Source organism: Anabrus simplex, chromosome 4 (genome assembly GCF_040414725.1).
Source record: "Anabrus simplex isolate iqAnaSimp1 chromosome 4, ASM4041472v1, whole genome shotgun sequence".
Lineage (NCBI taxonomy): Eukaryota > Metazoa > Arthropoda > Insecta > Orthoptera > Tettigoniidae > Anabrus > Anabrus simplex.
The window spans coordinates 421,913,138-421,938,981 of NC_090268.1; the positions used below are offsets into that span (position 1 = coordinate 421,913,138).

General features: G+C 38.1%; 1 protein-coding gene across 2 annotated transcripts in view; it reads left to right on the forward strand.

Annotated features, from left to right (window-relative positions):
• Positions 1 to 25,844, forward strand: part of kcc (solute carrier family 12 member kcc) — a 590,870-nt gene that overhangs the window by 477,807 nt on the left and 87,219 nt on the right. For both annotated transcript variants that reach the window (XM_067145914.2, XM_067145915.2), the window contains exons 4-8: positions 5,044 to 5,229; positions 11,427 to 11,662; positions 14,386 to 14,582; positions 18,818 to 18,979; positions 23,078 to 23,234. In XM_067145914.2, coding sequence (XP_067002015.2) covers positions 5,044 to 5,229; positions 11,427 to 11,662; positions 14,386 to 14,582; positions 18,818 to 18,979; positions 23,078 to 23,234 — 938 coding nt within the window. The remainder of the gene's footprint in view (positions 1 to 5,043; positions 5,230 to 11,426; positions 11,663 to 14,385; positions 14,583 to 18,817; positions 18,980 to 23,077; positions 23,235 to 25,844) is intronic.

Consider the following 25,844-nt stretch of genomic DNA (forward strand, 5'->3'; position numbering starts at 1 on the left):
AGACCTTTCCTTATATTAACACCCAGGTATATATAATGATTCTCAAAAGGAACTTTCTCCCCATCAATGCAGTAATTAAAACTGAGAGGACTTTTCCTATTTATGAAACCCACAACCTGACTTTTAACACCATTTATCACCATACCATTGCCTACTGTCCATCTCACAACATTATCACGGTTATTTTGCAGTTACCGAGCTCGATAGCTGCAGTCGCTTAAGTGCGGCCGGTATCCAGTATTCGGGAGATAGTAGGTTCGAATCCCACTGTCGGCAGCCCTGAAAATGGTTTTCCGTGGTTTCCCATTTTCACACCAGGCAAATGCTAGGGCTGTACCTCAATTAAGGCCACGGCCGCTTCCTTCCCCTCCTAGCCCTTTCCTGTCCCATCGTCACCATAAGACCTATCTATGTCGGTGCGACGTAAAGCAACTAGCAAAAAATATTTTGCAGTTGCTCACAATCTTATAACATATTTATACTCTATACAGAATAACTTCACCAACAACAAGACTTATCTCTGATTCCAGTTCTTTACTTATATCATTTATATACACAGTTCAAAAAATTAGGGGAACATGTTTTGTAACGTCTGGTATGTGAACGGTAATTGTGGTAGATGGGGTTCCAATGGTCATACAGCATACCTTGAGACCTTAGCTACTCAGGGTGTGCCAAATCAAAGTTATACTCCATCTGTAGGCATAGCTATGCATTAAACTGTCAGGTGACCCCTCAAAACAAAGTGAATAGCTGTGCGTCCATATGTCGTCGTGAGGTACACAGACTACTGTGTTCATTTGAGCACATTGTACGTAAACCAGGATGTTCCATGAGACATCTTAACGAGGTTCAAGTCATTTCCATACATTGCTTCCACTATCTTCTACGCCTAATTTGACTTCCTATTTTCTTCTTCAGATCTAAATCTCAGGTCAAACTACGATCTCCATAAGACCAGTTCAACTTCTTTGGAACCACCTAATTTAAGTGAACAAGTGCTAACTCATATAGACAATGTAAATATTGTAGATTTCACTTAACCTGGACATACACAGGCTGGACTACACAATATTATATAAAATACTTACGACGGAGTCGCTATAAGAATTTTATACGGCAGCATTTCAAATTGCTAGTAATGTGTTTTAAAATGTGTTTTAGGTATATTTATATAATAATTGCTCAGTTTGCATCTAGGGTTGATGATGGCACAATACAGGTGCAGAAACTAGTACCCTTATGATATGTGATTGATTTACAATAAAACATTATTGTATTGAAAAGGCGGACCTTTGAAAACCTTTATTTTACTGTAATCTCACTTCAATATGGAACAAAATTAAATTTATAACTATTAGAGGTTCAAGTCGCAAAGGCCTTCACTTTGCTCCAGGAAGGATGGACTTTTTGTCATGTTGCCGTGGATCTCAATGTCTCTCCGTCACTTATTCAACACTTGTGGAATCACTGCAGTAAGACAGAGCAGTTCACAAGGAAGATTGGACAAGGTCGTGGACGCATGAAAACCCCACAGGATGACCGATATCTGAGCATCTGTGCATTATGGTATCGTTCAGCAACTGCCAGAGAACTGCAACAAGACCTCAGGAGGGTCACTGGAGTCATGGTGTCTGACCAGGCAGTAAGAAACAGGTTAAGAGAAGTGTCCTTACGACCCAGACATCCTGTTCGAGTGCCCCATTTAACATAGCAACATCGCGGAGCTCGCCTTCTGTTTGCCTGTACCCACGTCACCTGGCAACTTCGCCAATGGAGACTTTTGTTGTTCACAGACAAGTCCAGATTTCCCCTGACACAGCGTGATGGACGTCAGCGTGTATGGAGATGTCGTGGTGAGCAGTATATACCAAATGTTGTCCAAGAAGGCGACCGATTTGTACAAGGTTCTGTGATGGTGTCGGGTGGTATCAGTATTGATGGCCGTACGGATTTTGTCATGAATGACAATGCCAGGACTCATGTAGCGTGTATCACCAGAGCTGTCTTGCGAGAACTGGACATTCAAGAGATGGAATGGCCAACAGTGAGTCCCAATCTTAGTCCCATCCAGCACGTGTGGGATAGGCTTGACAGAAGTGTTCATGGGCGTCCTGCTCCACTACAGACTCTCCAAGACCTCGAACAGGCTCTCATTGAAGAATGGGACCTGATACCGCAACGTGACTTTCGTTGACTTATACGGAGCATGCCACATAGGTGCCAAGCTGTGATAAATGCTCGTGGAGGACATACACCATACTGAAGTTCTCCAGCTGTGATAAAAATCCACCCTGGGGGACTGTTATCACTTTGTTTTCACCCCTATTTGGGCATTTCCGTTTGAGTTCTGAAAATGAAAGCGAATCCATCGATGTTCTTTTGTATACTTCAATGGTAAAGAATAAAGGTTTAGTTGGTAATATACCTGGGTGTGAGGTATTGGTTTGTGGAGCATGGCATACATTCAAAAACATGTTCCCCTAATTTTTTTGAACTCTGTATATAAGAAAATATGAAGGTCCAATAATACTGCCTTGAGGAATTCCCCACTTAATTATTACAGTGTCAGATAAAGCTTCACCTACTCTAATTCTACGAGATCTATTTTCTAGAAATATAGCAGCCCATTCAGTCATGCTTTTGTGTAGTCCAATTGCACTCATTTTTACCAGTAGTCTCCCATGATCCACCCTATCAAATACCTTGGACTGGTCAATCGCGATACAGTTCATTTGACCTCCTGAATCCAAGGTATCTGCTATATCTTGCTGGAATCCTATAAGTTGAGCTTCAGTGGAATAACCTTTCCTAAACCTGAACTGCCTTCTATCAAACCAGTTATTAATTTTGAAAACATGTCTAATATAATCATAAAGATTGCTTTTCCAAAGCTTACATGCAACGCATGTCTAACTGACTGGCCTGTAATTTCCAGCTTTATGACTATCACCCTTTCCTTTATACACAGGGGCTAGTATAGCAACTTTCAATTCATTTGGTATAGCTCCTTTGTGCAAACACTAATCAAGTAAGTACTTCCGATATGGTACTATATCCCAACCCATTGCCTTTAGTATATCCCCCGAAATCTTATCAATCCCAGTCGCTTTTCTAGTTTTCAACTTTTGTATTTTATTGTAAATGTCATTGTTATCATAGGTAAATTTTAATGCTTCTTTAGCATTAGTGACCTCCTCCAACTGGACATTATCCTTGTAACCAACAATCTTTACATACTGCTGACTGAATACTTCTGCCTTTTGAAGATCCTTGCACACACACTCTCATTGTTCACTAATGATTCCTGGAATGTCCTCCTTGGAACTAGTTTCTGCCTTAAAGTACCTATACATACCCTTCCATTTTTCACTAAAATTTGTATGACTGCCAATTATGCTTGCCATCATGTTATCCTTAGCTGCCTTCTTTGCTAGATTCAATTTCCTAGCAAGTTCCTTCAATTTCTCCTTACTTCCACACCCATGTCTAACTCTGTTTATTTCCAGTCTGCACCTCCTTCTTAGTCTCTTTACTTCTCTGTTATAATATAGTGGATCTTTACCATTCCTTACCACCTTTAAAGGTACAAACCTGTTTTCACATTCTTCAACATTTGCTTTAAACCCATCCCAGAATCTGTTTACATTTTTGTTTACTGTTTTCCACCAATCATAGTTACTTTTTAAAAACTCCCTCATGTCTGTTTTTATCAGCCATATGATACTGCCTAATAGTCCTACTTTTAAGACCTTCCTTTCTATCACATTTATTTTTAACTATGACAAAAACAGCTTTGTGATCACTAATACCATCTATTACTTCGGTTTCTCTATAGAGCTCATCTGGATTTATCAGCACCACGTCCAGAATATCTTCCCTCTAGTTTGTTCCATCACTGTCTGAATCAGCTATCCTTCCCATATTAACTTATTTGCCATTTATTGGTCAAGATTTCTGCCGTTCGCTTTAACCTTCCCAATTGACATTTGGTAAATTGTGATCTCCCACTACAATCATATTCCTTTCCATACCATTTCCCACATAGCTGATTATCTTATCAAATAATTCTGAGTCAGTGTCAGCGCTACTCTTCCGGTCTGTACACTCCAAAGACATCAATTTGCTTGTTATCTTTAGAAATGAGTCTTACACCTAGAATTTCATGTTCCTCATCTTTAACTTTTTCGTAGCTTACAAATTCTTCATTCACGGAATGAATACTACCCCTCCCACCATTCCTATCCTATCTCTGCGATACCTGCTCCGGTTCCCTGAGAAAATTTCTGCATCCATTATATCATTTCTCAACCAAGATTCAACTCCTATTACAATATCTGGTAAGTATATATCTATTAAATGACTTAATTCTATTCCTTTCTTTACAATACTTCTACAGTTCAACACTAACATTTTTATGTCATCCATATTTGACTTCCAGTTCCTTGTACCCTTATCACCGCTCCCTAGACCACCCCATTTCCCTGAATATACCTCCCTATAACCCTTCTAAACAAATTGCCTAACTTATACTTACCACTGCGGTTTAAGTGAAGGCCATCTGAGCGCCGATCTCTATCTCCTACCCACCCATTAGGATCTAGAAATCTCAATCCCAGTTTCCTACATACCTACACCATAGTCTCATTTGAATGCCCAATCACCTTCCAGTCATTATCCCTCCTACACAGCATTCCACTGATAACAATCTCTGCTTCTTTAAATTTCACCCATGCTGCATGTACCAGATCCCACATATCTCCAGCTATGTGGGTACTTATACCTGCTTGCCTTACATATTTGGTACCAAATTATGAACAATTACCAGACTGTTTGTTAATATGGTTGTGATGTACATATTCTCCAGTCAGTACTTACCATAAAATAATTGCTATATGATATTGAACTTCATGCTAATAAGTTATGTTATGTGTTTTGTATTAATTGATCATTTGCTGATTCAGTGGTGACTTGTCCCTGAAAATATCTTTTGCATTAGTGATCACCTTTGTGAGGGTATTTAAAGGAACTTTATTCTTGCAGACGATGCTCACTGCCATCTCGATGAGCGCCATAGCGACCAATGGCGTGGTTCCAGCAGGGGGTTCGTACTTCATGATCTCACGATCACTGGGGCCAGAGTTTGGTGGTGCTGTCGGAATGTTGTTCTACACAGGCACCACACTGGCTGCAGCTATGTACATAGTGGGAGCAGTTGAAATTGTTCTTGTAAGTAGCAATACCATTATCCTACTTCACTAAAGTAGCTATTTTTGTATGAGAATACATTTCAAGGGTTTACTCGTACATAATTCATATGGTAAAGATACCATATTTCTCATCATTTACTGAGTAAAGTTTCTCCATATCTCAAACTTTAAAGCAACTACCTTCCTGATGGAGGGTGTCCAAGATAGTACCATAAGTGTGTTAAATTTATATGCTCGACATTGCACAGAGTAACTCAAAAAGTTTTTATGAATATTGGTACACTTCACAGTGGCATTTTTTAATAAGCATTTGAGACATTGTGAGACCAATTACTTTAATGATACATAGTCCCAATCAGCCACATCTCAGAATTTTCTCCTGCACAAATAAATACCCATACAATAAAGTATAAAGAGGTCAAATGTGGAGATAGAGGGAGCAAGTTATTAGTACCCCCTCTTCCTATCCAACATCCATGAAAAGTCTCATTCATTTGTTGATGGCCATCACCATTTCTATGCAAATTTCATGGGGTATCGTCCTGCTGAAATGTGAAACTATGAGATATCTGTGGGATGGCAAAGTTTTCCATATTGAGTATGGAGTCTCCTATCACCGTAACTAAAATAGACAATTCACACCAAGTTTATGCAGTCCTAACCAGACATTTAGTTTTGGTATATCTCATTCATTCTCAATTTTTGCTCAAGCATAACCTCCGTGACAATAACATCAAATCTCGGAGAGTTTTTGTATGGACTGATCATTTACCTACAAATAATATACGGTATATACAGAATAGTTCTGACATGCTTCTTCTAAACATCATCCTGCACTGTCAATTTGCACAGTTACATGCGTCTTCAGTGATTTTCAAGTCAGCATTCAACGTGTCTTTCCAACATGTATTTGGTCTGCCACAGGAGTGATGGCCATCAACTTAGACGTGATGGGTGACATGTGAAGTGCAGACTACAGTCCAAACCAATGGAATCTTCTCTGTAATGGATACAATGCCCATCTGCCATTGTACCATGTTGTTGGTACATGTTTGAACATGATGACACCCAGTAACCAACGAGCCATGCAGATCTCCATCACGTGCTTGGCGGATTTGGTGGTTGGCCAGTATTCATTTCCATATAACACAACTGAGCAAATTATTGTCCGATAGATTTTGGTTGTTGCACAAGACTGATGTGACTTCTTTCCATCGCAGCCAGATCGCATTAACTCCCATCTACACATCAAGATAAAACCGCCATCTCTTTGTAGGTGGAATCCCAGGTGATGAAAGCAAGTTGTCTTCTTCATTGTTGTTTACTTTGATAAAGCCTACAATGGAAATGGTTTTCAGGAATTCCGTTTTGCAGTATTTACACAGACATTATATGCTGTTGTTTCTGTATACCTCTAGCTTAGACACAGTGTTTTATGTACTGACACTTACATAACAATGAATTTTACCTTATTAAAGTTACACTTGATATAGAGAAAATAGAATTTTAAGATTTGATGTGTCAAAAATGCAAAGTGATCCTGTTGGAAAAAAAATCAGATGGATGCCTCCAGTAGGAGATTGGTCTCTTAAATTGCATAGCCAGGCAAGTTACTATTCTCTTTGTCAGACATATTTAGAAATCAAGATTTATTTTATTTTATGTGTGATATTTGTTTCCTTTTTAATATTTGGACTACTCTGAATATTATAATTAGATCCTGGTCTACAAAACTCTAAACAATGTCTATAGATGGTTCATGGTGTGGGTTGTTGTCGTCACATCCTAGTTTGTGAACCATGGGCAATGGCAGCATGACCTAGTAAGTGATCCTGAGAGTCGGCATACCAGCTGCTAAGGAATGGGAGTGGGCATCTCGGACATATTCTGAGTCATGGCCCAACTTGTGTTCAAGTGGCTAGGACCATACAATCCACCGGTGGTCCCTAACCTATTAGAGGAGATCCTCAATTGGACTATGTATAAGTATGGGTAGCATCCTCCTTCACAGAATTTTCACCGAGCATACTCAGAATGATTTAAGCAAGCCTATGGGAGTAACAGAGTTCCACTCCCATTTGACAGGTGAGGGACTCCTTGGAAAAAACTTGGCGAACGAAATGGAATTCGATGGGGAGCTATCAATATTAATAGGGCTTATGGAAAAATGAAAGTAGAACTGGCTGAGTCAGCAAAGAGGATACATCTGGATGTGCTAGGAGCAAATGATATGTGGGTAAGAAGAGATAGTAAGGAAGAGATAGGCACGTAAATGAGCGAATGATGTAGGTAGATTTGGCTCTTAGAGGAATTAGGATGAGAATTGTCTGAGTATATTCACCATGTGAAGGTGCAGATGATGAAGTTGACAAGTTTCATGAAGCACTGAGTGACACCATAGTCAGGGTCAATAACAAGGATAGGATAGTGTTTGTTACGGACCTTTCCATGGTTCACAGAGGGCAGGAAGTGTGAAGGGTGAATGGGAGGACAAAGCAAAATTTAAAGTTAAATAAAACCTATTAAATTTCAGATATTTAAATTTTCTTTTTCTTCAACAGAATAAACTTTAAATATCACAATAACAATTTAATAGACAATATAGAAGTTGAGCTGGAAGCTCAGATGACAACAACAACAACAACAACACAAGCCCAAGGCTCACTTATTACAAAGTCAGAATATTCGAGCACCAAATGAGAGCTCATCAGCTCTTTAACAAAGGGAGCTCAAAAACTCTGAGGTAATTTGCAAGAAAGAGCTCAACAGCTCAGAGTAATTTACACCACGAGACCACCAAAGCTCTTACACATAGAAGAATTAAATCTTATATGCCATTATATATCATACTCCCTTCAAAGAGACCAATTTCTCAGATGCTCAACACAAGTTACATTGCCACCATACAAGACCTAGAACCCAGAAAAACCCACCCTTAAACAGCTAATGAAGAGAATGTATTAGATGGAAAAGAAAGAGAAGACGTGATTGAATAATAGGTTAATTAGGAGAGGAGCAATATGGTTGGAGGACACTTTACTAGCAGGGGTGGCAACATCAACAAAACATATATACTGCATGATCAACTTACAAAAACAAAATTTCTTCCTGTTAGTTAAAGTCCTTGAATACTAGACGACATGTGTGATGCTCCCGTAGAGGCACCTGTTCCTTAAAGTTGAAACTTCTTGCATCAGATAGTTCATGAATTTTGAAGTAGGGAACACAACAGTAGAGCTGGTGAATGATTTGAATGGCTGGAGAGGCCTAACTCACAGTTCAGTGCTAATGCAAGAGTTGGAAATAGAACTGAAGGAAACGAAAGGGTGATTTGTAAATGTGAGGAAGATGTGGAAGCTATTAGGTATGAGAAGCTTTTTCTGGACTCTGTGCTAGTATGGGTTTAGCAGTTTCGAATACTTTCTTCAAGCATAAGGCTATTCACCGCTACACATGGGAGGGTAGGGGCATTAGATCTATAATAGACTATATCTTAAATAACTTTGAATTCACGGAAATCTGTTAGAAATATGCGAGGTTTTTGAGGATTTGTCAATCATACAGACCACTATGCGATCTGTAGTGAACAAAGTATCTCTAGGCCTAGGATAGAGAAAGTGAAATCTGTCTGCAGACAAATAAAGGTAGAAAATCTTCAGGACGAGGAATTTAGACAGAAGTACGTGGATATGATTAGTGAAAAGTTCCAAACAATGGATAATAAGCAGGTTCAGGATATAGGGAATGATGTAGTAGAAACAGCAAGGGAATGCCTAGGAACAACTGTGTGTAAGGATGAGAAAAAGCAAACATCTTGGAGGAATGATGAAGTGAGAGCAGCTTGTAAATGTATTAAACATATTTAAATTCTTTAATTCGAAATATGGATAATTCATAATTCGAAGAATAATGTTGGTCATCATCAGCCGATCAAGAATATTGGTTGAAACTGGTGCCAACTATAATTAAGTAGGAATGTAAAATTTACATTTCTTATTTTAATAGCATTGAAAGGTTGAACCATCATATATCTTCTTTCAACTTAATAGTGAACTCATTTCAATACGGAACACTATGAAATTCTTATCTCTTAACAATATCACATAGCAGGCAGTGTGCAGAGAAGCAGAATCCGCGAACACTGGCGTTGCCGACAGTTGGCAAAAAAGCGTGGCTCACATAATCAGTTCGTACACACCAAACAATATTGTCAATGCCGATGAAACTGCATTTTTCTTTTTTATGCCAAGCCCAAACGGACTTATGGTTTCAAAGGAGAGAAGTGCCATGGCGGGAAATTGTACAAGCATAGAGACACTATACTGTATTGCAATGCAGACGGAAGTGAGAGACTTCCTCCCCTCGTCATAGGAAAGTTTGATAAGACGCAATGTTTTAAGGTCATCGGGTACTTTGCGAATGAGTACAGGCATACAAAATGCATGCAGTACAGTAATCCAATGAATAAAGCACTTGCACGGGGGAGCCAGTATAGATCTCTCCTCGTCTTCAAATCATGTTTGTTTTTCTTTTGTTGCCGTGAGATTTTGTTTGCCTTTGAGTTATCCAAGTACATTATTTGAATACTCTAAATGCACCTTGTTGAATACATTTTGGATATAGGGTTTTTATTTCATGGCATTTGAAAGGTTTAAACTGTAAATTAAGGTTAACTGCATGCAGTAACAGGTCTTAGAATACTTTGTGATTCCGCAAGGGTTGGCATTTCTGAATTACGAGTTGGCGGTTAATTTGAAATCACGTAATTCGATGTCGATTTTTGCGTCCCAGTGACTTTGAATTAACAAGGTTTTACTGTAATTGAAAAATGCTTTGGGAGAAATAGACAGTTTTTATGCTTCATAGATCTAGAGAAAGCATATGACAGAGTACCAAGGCAAAAGATGTTCACCGCACTGGGGAACTATGAGATTAAGGGTAGATTATTAAAATCAATCAAAGGCATTTATGCTGACAATTGGGCTGCAGTGAGAATTGATGGTAGAATGAGTTCTTGGTTCAAGGTACTTAAAGGGGTTAGACAAGGCTGTAATCTTTCATCTTTGTTCTTCATAGTTTACATGGATCATTGGCTGAAAGGTATAAAGTAGCAGGGAGGGATTCAGTTAGGTGGAAATGTAGTAAGCATTCTGGCCTATACTGATGACTTGGTCTTAAGGACAGACTATTCCAAAAGCCTGCAGTCTAATATCTTGGAACTTGAAAATAAGTGCAATGAGTACAGTATGAAAATTAGACTTTCCAAGACTAAATTGATGTCGGTAGGTAAGAAACCCAAAGAATTGAATGTCAAATTGGGGGTACAAAGCTGAAACAGGTAGATAATTTCAAGTATTTTTGATGTATATTCTCCCAGGATGGTAGTATAGTAAGTGAGATTTAACAAAGGTGCAGTAAAGCTAGTGCAGTTAGCTTGCAGTTGCAATCAATAGTATTATGTAAGAAGGAAGTCAGTTCCCGGACAAAACTATCTTTACATTGGTCTGTTTCAGACCAACTTTGCTTTATGTTAGTGATAGATGGGTGGACTCAGAATATCTTATTTATAGGTTAGAAGTACCAGACTTGAAAGTAGTGAGAATGATTGCTGGTAAAAACAGGTGGGAACAATGGCAGGATTGTACTCGGAATGAGGAGATAAAGGCTATGTTAGGAATGAACTCGATGGATGTAGCTGTATGCATAAACTGGCTTTGGTAGTGGGATCATATGAGGTGAATGGAGGAGGATATGGTACCTCGGAGGATAATGGATTCTGTTATGGTGGGTAAGAAAAGCAGAGGGAGACAAGATGACAATGGTTAGACTCAGTTTCTAATGATTTAAAGATAAGAGGTATAGAACTAAACGAGACAACAGATCTAGTTACAAATAGAGTATTGTGGCAGCATTTAGTAAATTCACAGAGGCCTGCAGACTGAATGTTGTCTATAATGAAGATGTAGGTGTGTGTGTGTGTGTGTGTGTGTGTGTGTGTGTGTGTGTGTGTGTGTGTGTGTGTGTGTGTGTGTGTGTGTGTGTGTGTGTGTGTGTGTGTGTGTGTGTGTGTGTGTGTGTGTGTGTGTGTGTGTGTGTGTGTGTGTGTGTGTGTGTGTGTGTGTGTGTGTGTGTGCGCGCGCGCGCGCGCGCGCGCGTGCTTTTTTGCAATCATTTAATATCAAAAATTTCACTAATGAAGTGTGACTTTTTCCACAGACGTACATGTGTCCAGAAGCGTCCATATTTGGAGACTTCACGAAGGATGCAAGTATTATGTACAACAATTTCCGCGTTTATGGAACAGCTCTCCTGTGTATAATGGGTACCATTGTGTTCATTGGTGTGAAGTTCGTTAATAAGTTCGCAACAGTAGCCCTCGCCTGTGTCTTGCTGTCCATCCTGGCTGTCTACGTCGGCATCTTTGTTAATATTAATGGAAACGATAATTTACGGTAAGTAATTCTGTCTCATAACTTTTAAGTTCTAGACAATGTGTTTTAGGCATGAGAGTTTAGTGGTTTTGTCACTAGCTTCACAATAAGGGTTGAATCCATTTTAAAGTATGGCAGATTTTCAGCATAAAAACTTCTTCTCAAATTGTTTAAATTCAAACAAAAGTTGTCAGCCTCATGCAGTGCAATTAGGTGTTGTGAAGTCCTGTAAAACTCATAGTTAATATGGTAGTGTAAACTCTCCCCTGTAGGAAATAATTATAAAGCTATTCTCTGCTTTTAGTCTATTTTAGTCTATTTTTCTTTTTCTCATAATATTAGCATTGCAGAAGATTCCTGCAATGGAGCTTAATAGTTCTACACTTTCTGTGAGACTGATATACAGAATGCGGGGCTGAGTAGCTCACGCGGTAGAACGCTGCGCTTCTGAGCTCAAGTTGGCAGGTTTGATCCCAGCTCAGTCTGGTGGTATTTAAAGGTGCTCAAGTATGTCAACTTTGTGTTAGTACATTTACTGGCATGTAAAATAACTCCTGCGGGACAGAATTCCAGCACCTCGATGTCTCTGCAAGCCATAAAGAAAGGAGTTAGTGGGACATAACCAATAACATTATTGTTTATTAATACTTTCAATGCTACCACATTTTAACATAGACCCTGGCAGTGCACTGGGTCTTTTCCCTGAACTTTAATACATTATTACACAACAGAAAAACATAGTACATACCTTATTTTTGTATCATATGAAGGTGTCAGGTGTGCAAAATGAAGATGTTAATCAGGAGGTACATATCTATAGTATTTTAATTGTAGTAGTCTAATGACAAACATAAGAATGTTCAAGAAAAGAACTTTTACATTCAAGTTTTACCAATAAGCCTGCTGAAACAATAAAAATAAATAATTTAGTGTGGCTACTTAAACCACAAATAAATACATGTCCATTTAAAATACAAAATTTACCTATTTAGGAATACAATTTGTTTTGGTATAGTAGCCCTTAAAACTTTGGGCTATGCACAGTCTAACCTTAAACTCCTTGCACCACCACCTAGAGTACTTTCTTTTCGTGGAACAGGTGAATCATTAGCCTGTACTCTTCGTCTAAACAAAAAAATAAGCTCAAATTTCGGGAGAGGTGAAGTATTTCTATCGTTTGTATTCAGTGGAAAATAATGTAGCCAAAAATCTTGCACTTGAAAGTGATGTAACAAATAAAAATCTTGTCTGAACTATCACTTGATATGTTATCCTGTTCATAAGCAGAGTATTCATCTCTGTCATCTATTTCTGAACCCGCTCCTCCTGATGAAATATCCAAGATGTTACAAGATGGCGAGAGGATATATTAGTACAGTAACACAGCTGACAACGCAACAGATTTGGCACAGTGAGCACTTGGCACATTGAGTGCTTCGGTAAAGGTCATGGCAAAGAGAAACTATCCTTCTTGCCGTTAAGTTTGAACTTCCCGATAATTGCTGCATTCTAGTAGGCACTAGATAAACTAATACCTCCAAGCCAGGGACGGAAACCATATGAGATATGCTCAGCTGCCTATAGACAAGCGCAAAAATAATCAGGAAAGCAGTGCGCCCATATCCCGTACGGGCATAGAGTTGAAAGTGTTAATCTTCTCAAAGTGGTGCATGCATAAAGTCAGTCACGCACAGGGTGACTGTAAAATTGATACTGGTTGTAAATTTTTTAAGTAACTTTTTAAAACAATGTTTAGTAAAAAAAAATGTAAAATGATATAGCACATGATGAGGGGTACCTGTCAGGATTTGTGTAAATTAATTATGTTCTAAACCCTAAAAGAAATAAAAGTATGGAAGACATAAAAGTATGGAACTACAACATGATTTGTGAAAATAATATCAAATTTGGATGATTTTTGGCTTCCCTAAAAAATGTGTTTGGTTTTAAAACTTGTCTTTTCTTTCTTAATTAACAAAATTATGTGGTTAGTTACACATACTAAAACTGGTCAAACAGCTGCAATCAGTTAATGCAAAATTTCTCACTTCTTAGTTCCATTGCTCTTTTTCTGGGAGAAAAGGTCCAGTACTCACCTTGTAGGTGCTTGTACAGCAATTTCTACACTTCTCACATACACTCTGACATACTCTAATTGTCACCATCCACTTCTTTCTCTCCCAGAAGTCATTTTTTGCAAAACTGTCATTTTCTGGCCAGTCATTATCAGAATCTGCTTCCTTTTGACCCCGCAGATCTTTGGTCTTCATGATCCTCTTCACCACCTGTATTTTTGGTGCTAGTTTTGTCTTTTACACGATCAGAAGCAGAGTTTACTCATTTTGAACAGTGATTGCACTGATTTAACATGCTGTAGATTAGTTCAAAACGCATGATAACACCTGCATTTTACAGAGTGGATATAAAACTGATTATCTGACATTGGAAACATTTGGAAGTATGCACAACTTCCTGCTTCTGGCTGCATTAGAACCCATGAAGCCTATGAAACATGGGGGGCATGGTACCAACTTGCGAGAATCAAAACTGAAAATTCAATTTGTGAATCTGCTGGAATATTTATAATAAATTTTTCTATCAATAAAACACTTTTTTTTTACTGAATATATGCATAAGTCTTTCAGTAAAACATTAATATTTTGTCATTGAGAGTCAGTAGTTTGAAATTTTAGAGTTAATTTTACATATTTCTGATCATGGAATAATACTTTCCTTTTTTACAGTATGTGTGTTCTGGGCAAGCGGTTACTGAAGGACATTGATATCAGCGAGTGCAACAAGGACGTTAACGGCACTTTACACAAACTGTTTTGCAGTAATACACTGAACAATACCGCTGGATCCTGTGAACCTTACTATGAAGCTAATGAAGTTTCTATAGTGAACGGCATCAAGGGTCTCGCAAGTGGAGTCTTCCTTGGTAAGAAAGTGTTCTCTTATTTGTATATGTAGAACTCTCCAGCTCATTTTCATGTCTGGGAACCATTACTTGTGAAATACTGTTTGGTATAGCTCTTCTTGCCTCTGATATTTCTTCTTTTGGAGAGATACAATACACTCTGAGATATAACCCCAAGATCTCTCAACTCTAGAGCATGAATGACCACTATTGGCCCATTAACCTTTCGTTGCAGCATGTGGTGCATGGCCTACTGTTGTGTGCCTCGTACTAATGGTTTCTAAATTCATGGACCCCGCATTGAATTGCGAATGTCTACCAGCTGCAAATTAAGAACGTGCCAGTTATTTAACCATATCGTCTTATGCTGTCCTTCATTCAACCATTGACACTCTCCAACAGAGGAACTTTTCTGCATTTTCATGATATTTTAACAACAAGCACTAATGGAACATTTTAACATGATGCAACGCATTTTAGAGCCTGATTTTTATTTCGTCATATTTTACATGTTGTGCACATAGTTCATCCCAGATGTTTAACACTTTTTAATGTCATTTGTGTGTTTTTGTATATTTATTTTAGTTATTGGATGTGTTTGTACAGTTTTGCATTAAGACTGATGATGGCCAGCCAAGGCCGAAACTAGTTCCTAGATTAGAAATGTAATGTAAAAATGGCATAATATAGTATTGAAAAGGTGGACCATTACGACGTAAGTTTAGTTATTATTGTGTTCAATAAGAGGGAAGTCGAGTCAGCTAAGCATCTGTCTGGGTTGAAAGTTGATGACTTATGTTCAAAGATCACTCATAGCATCCAGGTGGAAACTAAAGCCTAATGTATGCAGACACAGCCAAGGAAATCCAGCAAGATCTGTCACAGTACAACCTTACTTATTGAGGAAAGGTATAGAAGTGCCACTTATCATGAGCTCAACAAAGTTATTAAGAATGTAATCCAGAAAGATCTAAGGAATTTCAACAAAGTATTGGTTATTCACACCACTGAGAACAACAAGAGCATGAAAGTTCCTAAAGGAAGATCATCAATGGGGAGAAGAATGACAAGAATAAAAAATGGGAATTAGAAGTCACCACTACGAGGTATAAAGTTATAAGAGTAATCCAAGCATTCTACAAATAACTTCCTTGCTCATCAGTTTCTGAACCTAGAGATTTAGTAGTTGATGAAGGAAAAAGAAATTTGTATGTTAACTCAGAAGAGCTGCGAGAAATTGATGGACCAGAACTTCATGCAACTCTCCAGAAAATGAAGAATGAGAAAACACCTGGCAGTGACAGAGTAAAGAGTAAAATACCCAAGTTTAAGTCTAACCTCTCTCAAAAAGTCAACAGTAGTACTGTATATTGTGTTGATGGTGTAGTGCCCATGAAGGCATTGTTATATCTCTTGAATGAATGCCTACAGGAAAGCAGAATACCACAAACTTGGCAGGATGCTGAGGTCATCGTACTATTTAAGAAAAGTGATAGTGCTGACATAGAGAACCACAAACCAATCAGCCTACTATCTCATCTCTGCAAACTCTTGACCAGACTTTTAATCAGTCACTTAACCAACCAAATTTATTTCTGTCAGCCTGTTGAGCAAACTATGAAGGCGGATCAAATTTAAACAAGACTTTTAGTTTTAAATTTTTATTTGCAGTTACAAAACAACCAAGTATACATCACTTTTATATGTAATCTTCTGCTTTAGGAATGTACTTAGCCCAGCATATTGGCAGTTTCTTGATGCCCTTATTCTAAAAAGAGTGGGGTCATATCATCAGCCAATTGTGTAAGAAGTCTTCCACAATCACGTCATCCTCAGATAGTTTGCTTCCTAGTGCTCTCTTGAGTGGTCCAAAGGGATGAAAATCACAGGACGATATGTCCAGGCTGTACGGACGATGGTCAAGTGGTGTCCACTTCATTTCTTCCAGTTTCTGGCAAATGAAAGCTGCCGTATGGGGCAGGCATTGTCATGAAGGAGAATTACTTCTCATATTGGTTGACCATGTCATTTGCGGTGATAATCATGACTAACCTCACTCAAACATTCAACAGTAATACAGGGTGTTGATGGTGTAACGCCCGTGAAAATATCAGTATGTACAATGCTACGCAGATCAAGAAACATGGTTGCAAACACTTTCTCAGCTGCACTCAAGTCTTGGCTTTCACTAGAGTTGTCTCACCTTTCCTTTGCCACTGCTTACTGGCTTGTCTTGATGTGTGCATGTAGTTGTGTACCCAAGTTTCATTACAGGAGGCGATGAAATTCAGAATTCAAGGGACCCACCAAGAGCACAATTCATGGTAGCCTAGTTCCTTTGTGATGATGGCTGGACAGCTCCCATAATTTAATTGTACCTGAGAAGCAATTTCAGAAACCATGTGAAATGTTGGTCTCCTTCGTAATTCCTGTCCAAGGACAATGATCATAGCTGACATTTTCAACCCGTTTATGGTCTTCTTTGAACTCCTTATACCAAGCAAATACATGAGGCCATGAAAGTGTTTGATCACCGAACTGCGCTTTCAATCTCCGCAAAATTTCCGCCAGTTTCACACTTTCATTAGAAATTTTATTGTAACGCATTGCACAATGAACATGTGCTCAGATATCGTGAGCAGTACGAACATATTCAAGTTATCCCAATATAGGGACCCAAGCTGTTGTACAAGCTCCAGTTTAGTTTTGTAATTATCAGTTGATCAACATCAACCTTGTGCAAGACTCAGTGTGCTTGTGGACATGTTTCATTTGTTTTAGTTTCTATAATAACAAATACTAGGTCCAGTAGCAGCGATTGGGAGTTTGAAATGAGTGGGAGGCACAAAAATGTACAGACAACAAAAAGTACCAGAATCTGAGGGCTAGATTAGTGGGGGGGGTCATCAAAAAATGAAAAAACCTAAAACATGGCCAGTTTTTTATGCTCTCTCTTAGCGAATTTCAATAGAAATATAAAGGTCGAGTCTATCAACTTTAGGCCTAGTGCGGTAATAATGAAATGGCATATGGCTTTTAGTGCTGGGAGTGCCTAAGGACAAGTTTGGCTCGCCAGGTGCAGGCCTTTTGATTTGACTCCCGTAGGCGACCTGCACGTTGTGATGAGGATGAAATGATGATGAAGACAACACATACACCCAGCCCCCGTGCCAGCGAAATTAACCAATTATGGTTAAAATTCCCGACCCTGCCGGGAATCGAACCTGAAACCTCTGTGACCAAAGGCCAGCACGCTAACCATTTATCCATGGAGCTGGACTATTTACTGAGTGCACTGTCAGAATTACGAATGCGCGTGGCAAGCGGGTGAATCAAACCTGTGTCCATGACCTTGGCAAGAATATACCCATGCTACCCTTCCTCACAGCACAAAACGCTGCTGTGCAAGTCTCCACTTCTTGCTGTGATGCTGTACTAGTCGGTTAGCCATAACGAACGCAATATTTTGTGCGTATTTCCTCTAAGTATTTTTCTTAACAATTAAAAAATTAAAGGAAGGAATTAGCTGAAAAACCAGCTATACAAATGTTTATAATTCCTAGTTTCAGGAGACGTTTTAAATTACTGTTAGGTTCTTCAGTCTGCTGAAACTTTAAAAAAAATCAGCTGGTTAAAATGGAATAAAAATGAATTTTTTTCTCCACAGAGTAGGGGCAACAGCCCCCCTCCCCCTCCTATTTGCTGCTACTGACTAGGACACACCAAGTGTTTTCAATTTTATATGTGGTGATTGCTTTTGTTATACTTGATGTTATTCTTATTAAGGAATCTATGGCTGAGGATGACCTCATATTTGAAAAGAGGAGAAATTTATCCCACAATGAATAAAAAAAGGATGCCACAAATTAAGTGTATTGAATAGATCATCCTTCCTACTTTTAATAGTGATCAATTGTCAATACGGATCCAGAATTATATCTGTTACTTATGACGTAAGCTGGTGCGTTGTTATGGTGGAGGCTCCAGGAAATGTTCCACTGCAAGTCTGAGTGTTTATACTGCTACTTCAATAGAAAATCTTTTTCCCTTTCAGTACAACATTTGCCTGGTTTCCATGAATTAATGATAGCTTTTACACTATTTTGCTAAAAAGAACTAAATGCACACAGCTCACAAAGGCAGGTAAGAGTAACATTCCTAGAACAAAATAAATTTCTCGAGTGTTTATGATATGCTGTTGTATGATAGGATTGATGTTTATTTCACGTAAATGAGATATGATTAATATGTTACAGACAATATATACGACAGTTTCTTGGAGCTTGGGCAGTATATTGCAAAATCAAATGATCCTGATGATATTGAACCTTTGGATCGGCCAACATACAACCAAGTGATGGCTGATTGTACGACGACCTTCACGATTCTCATTGGTATTTTCTTCCCTTCAGTAACGGGTAAGTTTAAAGTCTCTTATTTCCAGTGCTTGATCCAATAAGAATAACCCCTTCCCATGGCCCTACAGCCCTGATGGGCCTTGGCCTACAAAAAGACCTAGTCTTTTCTTAATTCAAGGAATTTGGAAATCTGTCAAACATCTCCTTGGGTAAATTATTCCAATCTCTAATTCCTTTTCTTATAAACAAGTATTTGCCTCAATTATTTTTAAATTCCATCTTTATCTTCATATTGTGATCTTTCCTACTTTCAAAAACACCACTCACACTTATTTGTCTGCTAGTGTCATTCCACACCATCTCTCCACTGACAGCTCAGAACATATCACTTAGTCAAGCAGCTTGTCTCCTTACTCCCAAGCTTTTCCAATCCAATGTTTGCAATATTTTCAACCGACCTCGATAGCTGCAGTCGCTTAAGTGCGGCCAGTATCCAGTAATTGGGAGATAGTGTGTTCGAGCCCCACTGTCGGCAGCCCTGAAGATGGTTTTCCGTGGTTTCCCGTTTTCACACCAGGCAAATGCCAGGGCTGTACCTTGGCCGCTTCCTTCCACTTCCTAGGCCTTTCTTATCCCATCATCGCCATAAGACCTGTCTGTGTCGATGCGACGTAAAACAAATAGCAATATTTTTGTAACATTATTCTTTTATCAGAAATCAACTAGAATACATCATGCTGCTTTCCTTTGGATTTTGTCCAGTTCTCGAATGAGGTAATCCTGGTAAGGGTCCCATATACTGGAACCATGCTCTAATTAGGGTCTTACCTGTAACCAATATGCCCTCTTCTGTACACCCTTACAACAACTCTTAATAACTTCATAACCATATGTAAAGAGATCTGTAACATTTATTTAAAACCTCATTAATGCAATTATCCATATGAAGATCTTTCCTTATGTTAATACCCGGATACTTACAGAAATCCCCATGAGGTACTTTCACCCCATAAACATGGTATTTAAAAACTGAGGGGACTTCTCCTCTTGGTGAAACTTATAACCTGGTTTTCACTCTGTTGGCCATTGTACCATTGTCTTCTGTCCATCTCACAATATCGTTGAGGTCTTTCTTGCAGTTACCCACTATCCTGTAACATATTTATCGTATTACTCTATATAAAATAATATCATCTGCAAAAAGTCATATCTGTGATTTCATTTATTTACTCATACATTAAGAAAACATAAAGGTCCAATAATACTGCGTTACAGAGCCTTCCTATTAATCAATACAAGATTAGATAATGCTTCACCCACTCTAATTCTCTTAAGTTCTCTTTTCTAGAAATTTAGCCACCAAATACCGGTAGCCCTCATTTTCTTCAGTAGTCTCCCATGTTCTACCCACCAGAATCTAAAATGTCTGCTATATCTTGCTGGAATCCTGCAAGTTGAGGCCACTGGAATAACCTATCTTAAACACGAACTGCCTTCTATCAAACCAGTTAGTAATTTTTTCTAAACATGTCTGATTTAAGCGGAAAGAATGCTTTCCCAGAGCTTGCAGGCAACACATGCCAAACTGACTGACCTGCAGTTATCTGCTTTGTATTTCTTACTCTTTCTTTTAAACACACTGGGGCTACTATAGCAGTTCTCCATTCATTTGGTATCACTTTTTCATGCAAACAGTAATCAAATAAAATCAAATAAGTATTTCAGATATAGTACTATATCCCTAGCCATTGCCTTTATTATATCCCCAGGAATTTTATCAATTCCGACTGCTTTTTTAGCTTTCAGCTTTTGTATCATTTTTGTCTTTATCATCACAAGTAAATGTTAGTACCTTCCTAGTATTAGTCACCTTCTCAGTCTGGATATTACACTTAGGTCATCTTTCTTAACATACAGCTAACTAGATACTTCTGCTGTCTGTAGATTCTCTCATATGCATTCCCCTTGGTCATTTACGATCCCTGGGATGTCCTTCCTAGAACCTCTTTCTGCCTTAAAGTACCTATACATACCCTTCCATTTTATACTAAAATTCATATTACTGCCAATAATGCTTGCTGTCATCTTATCCTTAGTTGAATTTTTTGCTAAAACCAATTTTGTAGTAAATTCCTTCAATCTCTCCTTACTTCCTGAGACATTCCTAACTCTATTTCTGCCTAATTTGCACCTCTTTCTTAGTCTAGTCAGTCTTTACCATTCCTTATCACCTTTAATCCTATGCAGGCGGAAGCGCTTTATGTCTGTATGCAGACCGAAAATATCGTAAATTAAAACTCATCCAGAATTATCGAACACTAGCTATAAACATGCATATGTATGAAATATTAATTACTTAAATTGAATATTGGATGTACTCCATCGCAGAGGCCCGTAGTGTATTATCAAATTTTTTTCATGATGGCATGTTAGCACAAAAAAAGGCATAAGAGTCATTCCACAAATAAGTTTTATGCTAATCATAGCCCTTATATCAGATAGTGTTGCAGATGGCCAGTCTTTGATTCCACATCTTCTACTTGGAGGTGTTGCCTGTTGTTTCCGTTTATTTCCCTGAATTACTCTTTCCTGGTGAGTTATATCAAAGTTTTGGTATCAGAAAAATAACGAAAAGTGCTCTGTAGGCTCAATCACCATGTCAAAATGTGAATGTAAAATTGGTCCTTGATTAATATTATATATCAAAACAGTACTTGAAGGTCCTGGGTCCAGGTTAATCACGTCATTGCTTTTGTCAGGTTTTTCGGTCTCCGTGGCACTTGAGTCTCTCTTGTATTGAGAAGACTCACTATTTATATTTCCATCTCCAGACTCTTCAAACGAAAAATCATTTTCATCTACATCCCTAGAGTCCAAAATTGAAGCAATTTATTGCTCACTGACTCTCTTCTTACTAACCATGTCGCAAAATAGCTATATAAATCACAAAAAAGCTGGTCTCAAAACTCCTGACGCACACTTGACTGAACACGATAGCCTCTCACAGCTTATAAAAAGCTAGCAGGGAGATAATGCAACTCTATTCGAGGATTCTCCCCCTCAGCCAGACCTATGAATGTTGTTTACTGCCATCTGTTGAGATTTTATTAGTACGTGCGCCGGTGATGCTCGATCTCTGACCATTTAATATATTAAATTCCAACCTTTAAGAGTTAAAAGTAAATATCTTTCTTAACACTCCTCACCAATTACTTTAAACCCATCCCCTAGCCTATTTACATTTTTATTTACCATTTTCCATAGTCCTGCTTTTACAACCTTCCTTTCTATCATATTTATTTTTAACTATGACCAAAAGACTTTCATGATCACTTATACCATCTATCACTTCAGTTTTTCTATGAAGCTCATCTGGTTTTATCAACACCATGGTTAGGATATTCTCCCCTCTAATTGGTTTTGTCACTTTCTAATTCAGCTCTCCTTCCCAGATTAACTTACCGTATTTACCATTTGTTGGTCATACTTTCTGTGATTCACGTTGTTACCTTCCCATTTAACATTTGGTAAACTGAGATCACTTTGCAACCATCATGTTCCTTTTTATGTTGTTCCCCACCTAACTCTTAGTAAATAATTCTGCTTTAGTATCACTTGTTCCAGCAAAGAAAAAAAGAACTAAATTGAAATTTGTTTGCAATGTACTAGAGCTAGTAGAAATTAAGTGCTTCACAAACTCATTTCAAGATGAAAATATTGTACTGAAACATTTTCTTCCTCCCTCTGTGGATTAAGGATTTAAAATTACTGGTATATGATAAAATATTTTTTGTTGCTTTTTGAAGCTGTTCCTTTTCAGTTTTGACTCAATTAATTTATAACTGTTAGGTTCTTCAGACTTTCAAAACTAATTTATGAATAAGTAAAATGTATGATAATAGGAAAAAGATGAGCCCACTGCTACACTGGGAAAAAATGCTGGCAATTTCTCGATTGAAAAAGCCTAAAGACTTTAAGAGCTTAAATGTTCTTAATTTTTTTTTTTTTTTTCAGATATAAATCTGTTATCATATGCTTCCTTTCTCAGGTAGTTTCTAAATTTAGGCATTCATAAATTAGTTTTGACAGACTGAAGGACCTAACAGTTTTAAAATAAAAAAGGATGTACTTAATTATACTTTTGATTTTCTTAAACAGGTATAATGGCTGGATCCAACCGTTCTGGGGACTTGGCAGATGCACAAAAGTCAATTCCAGTGGGAACAATCTGTGCCATCCTCACAACATCAACTGTGTATCTTTCTGCTGTTCTACTATTTGCTGGCACAGTGGATAATCTGCTGCTTCGAGACAAGTATAATTCTTTGCCCTCTTTCAGAAACTGACAACTACCTACAATACAAGTAATATGATCCTTTTACTGATGCTGATTACACAGCAAATTTTGAGGATTTTCGCCCTGAATGAAATATTGTTTGTTTGTGTGATTGTATTGCCTGTCTTGCAGGTGGTTGTCACCTCCTACTTTCTACAATAAATGTAATGGACTAGACTAACTGAACTACTGACAGGTATCTTCTTCCGAACGAGTTCTTGATGCTCTGTGAATAATTTTGCTTCTCACTTCTACAGAATATGGGAACATTAAGCCTTGAGCAGACCCCTTGGTACTATTTGAGAAGTGTAGGCTATATGCTGGCACCGGGTTTCAACCTCTCCCTTCCTACTATCATATATCACGTCATTCATCTCATGATATTATATAAGCTGAATAACTAGTATATTGGTTCTGTCTAGTCAATATCTATAAGTTTATTTACAATTCAAAATCAAAAAACATCATATTAAAATAACAGGACATATTTCGGCCACATTAGCCCTTTCAAACCATGTACACACAATTGTGAGGTTTCGCATTTCATTTATGTCTGAGCTTATTTGATGTTTTCTTGGCGCTAGACCAGACTGCAGTGATTGTGCGGGACACGTAGCATGTACTTCAGTTGTTTTTATTTTGCGCTTGGCTACCAGAGGGGCAGGAAGAAGAGTTTAAAATTGCAGTTCATTGACAAGGTCGCAGGAAGCAGTAAAGCCTAAAGTAAATATTTATTTATGGCATTCATATTAATCTACAAGCTTCACTGAATATCAGAATGTAATCTATGAAGTGTGTAAATTGTTTAGCAAACGTAAAATTGTGAACTTATAACATCGTACGTAATATCATGAGGTTTTGAATGTTGATATGCACAATTGTGCAGGCTAGGTTTTCGTACAGGCAATGCATGCGGGAGTGTTGGGTGCTGCCACAAAAAGCACTGTGAAAGCAGAATTCGTATTCTACGTGAGAAATGTATTGTATAAAATTTTAATTGTTTTAAATCGTTCCACACTGTAAAATAGAACATCTGATCATGTACATGTGTATATTCACATGTGCTGAGCTGAATTTTTAAATTTTTTTTCCTTTTTTGTACGTAGTGAATTAATTCCTAACACGCACAATTGTGTGGGTGATGTTGTTCAGACGATAGTTCTTATTTTGTAAAATAAACTGTATACACGTGTATTTGAGAGCATTTTAGTACTTTTTTGACGTACAAACATAAATTCACACCTCTAGTTTTCTTTCAGGTCTGACGAAAACATGCTGCCGCCAAAAGGGCTGTAAAGAAAAACTCGTCCTCAGTGTAGAATATACAATGTATACTTGTGTTTGAACAAAGATTTTAATTCTTCCACACTGTAAAATAGAACATCTGATCATGTACATATGTATATTCACCTGCACTGAGGTAATTTTTCTTTTTTGTAAGTAGTGAATTAAGTCCTGACACACACAATTGTGTGGGTGCTTTTCCTTCAGCTGTCTAGAATTAACTTAAAATTTCATTTCATCTCATTAACTCCTCTGATGAGGATGATGTCAGGAAGGGCATCCATTCATAAAAACCCTCCACGACAGATTCATCTCACCTCATACCTGACCCCGTAGAGAAACAGGACATGGGTTCAACAAACTTCTACAGAATACTGACTGGTGAAAGATTTGCAGATTAAAAGGTTGTACTGTGTCCAGAATCGTGAAATATGTTTTTGTGATGATACAGGCTTTCTAAGATCTTCAGGTTTATAAGATTCTAAGGAAAAAGTATACCCAGTACTTAATATACATATCCAGTACAAGGCAATCAATCAAAGAAGAAAGGACCAAAATACAAGAGTGTACAAAAAACACTTATTATTTTGTGTCAGAGCATTCATACAGTACGAACAGTACAAAATACATAAACTATAAATTACACATTACATTACACAAAATACATGGCACATCATGGTACAGATATACAATAATTGGTTCGGTCATACTAAGTTCAGCCAATAATCGGTGACAGCAATTCCCTCTTTGGTTGCTCGAACAAGGTCTTGAAGTGTACATTGGACTGCACATAGTTGACAGTTATACATGTGTGGGGATCCCCGCAGTCACAAAGTTCTCTCTGATTTTCTAAATACCCCCAATTCTCAAAGTTGTCCCTAGATCTTCTAGTACGATTCCTCAAACGGTTAAGTGACCTCCAAGTAGCCCAGCTGAGCTGATGTCCAGGAGGTGGAGATTCATGAGGAACCATCCACTCCAAAAGGCGTGCTGTTGCTGGTTAGGTATTATTTAAAATGGTAGAGATGTTGAAGCTTTTTCTTGATTTTAATCTTTTAGGAGGTGGTCGAAGTCCAAGTGCTCCTGTTTTTCCACCTTTGTCCTCTTATATCTTGCCGCCATTTGCCTACGAATATCTTCTTCTTATGACGCCATCTCCCTCCGAAGGTTGGCGATCCAATTGATTATGATTACACGCGAAATGGCAACACGTAAGATTTCTATCGACATATGTCCATACTTGTAATATGTCCATACCACCGATGCAAGTCTTTCAGCCAGGAATTTCTCCATCTTCCCACAGAT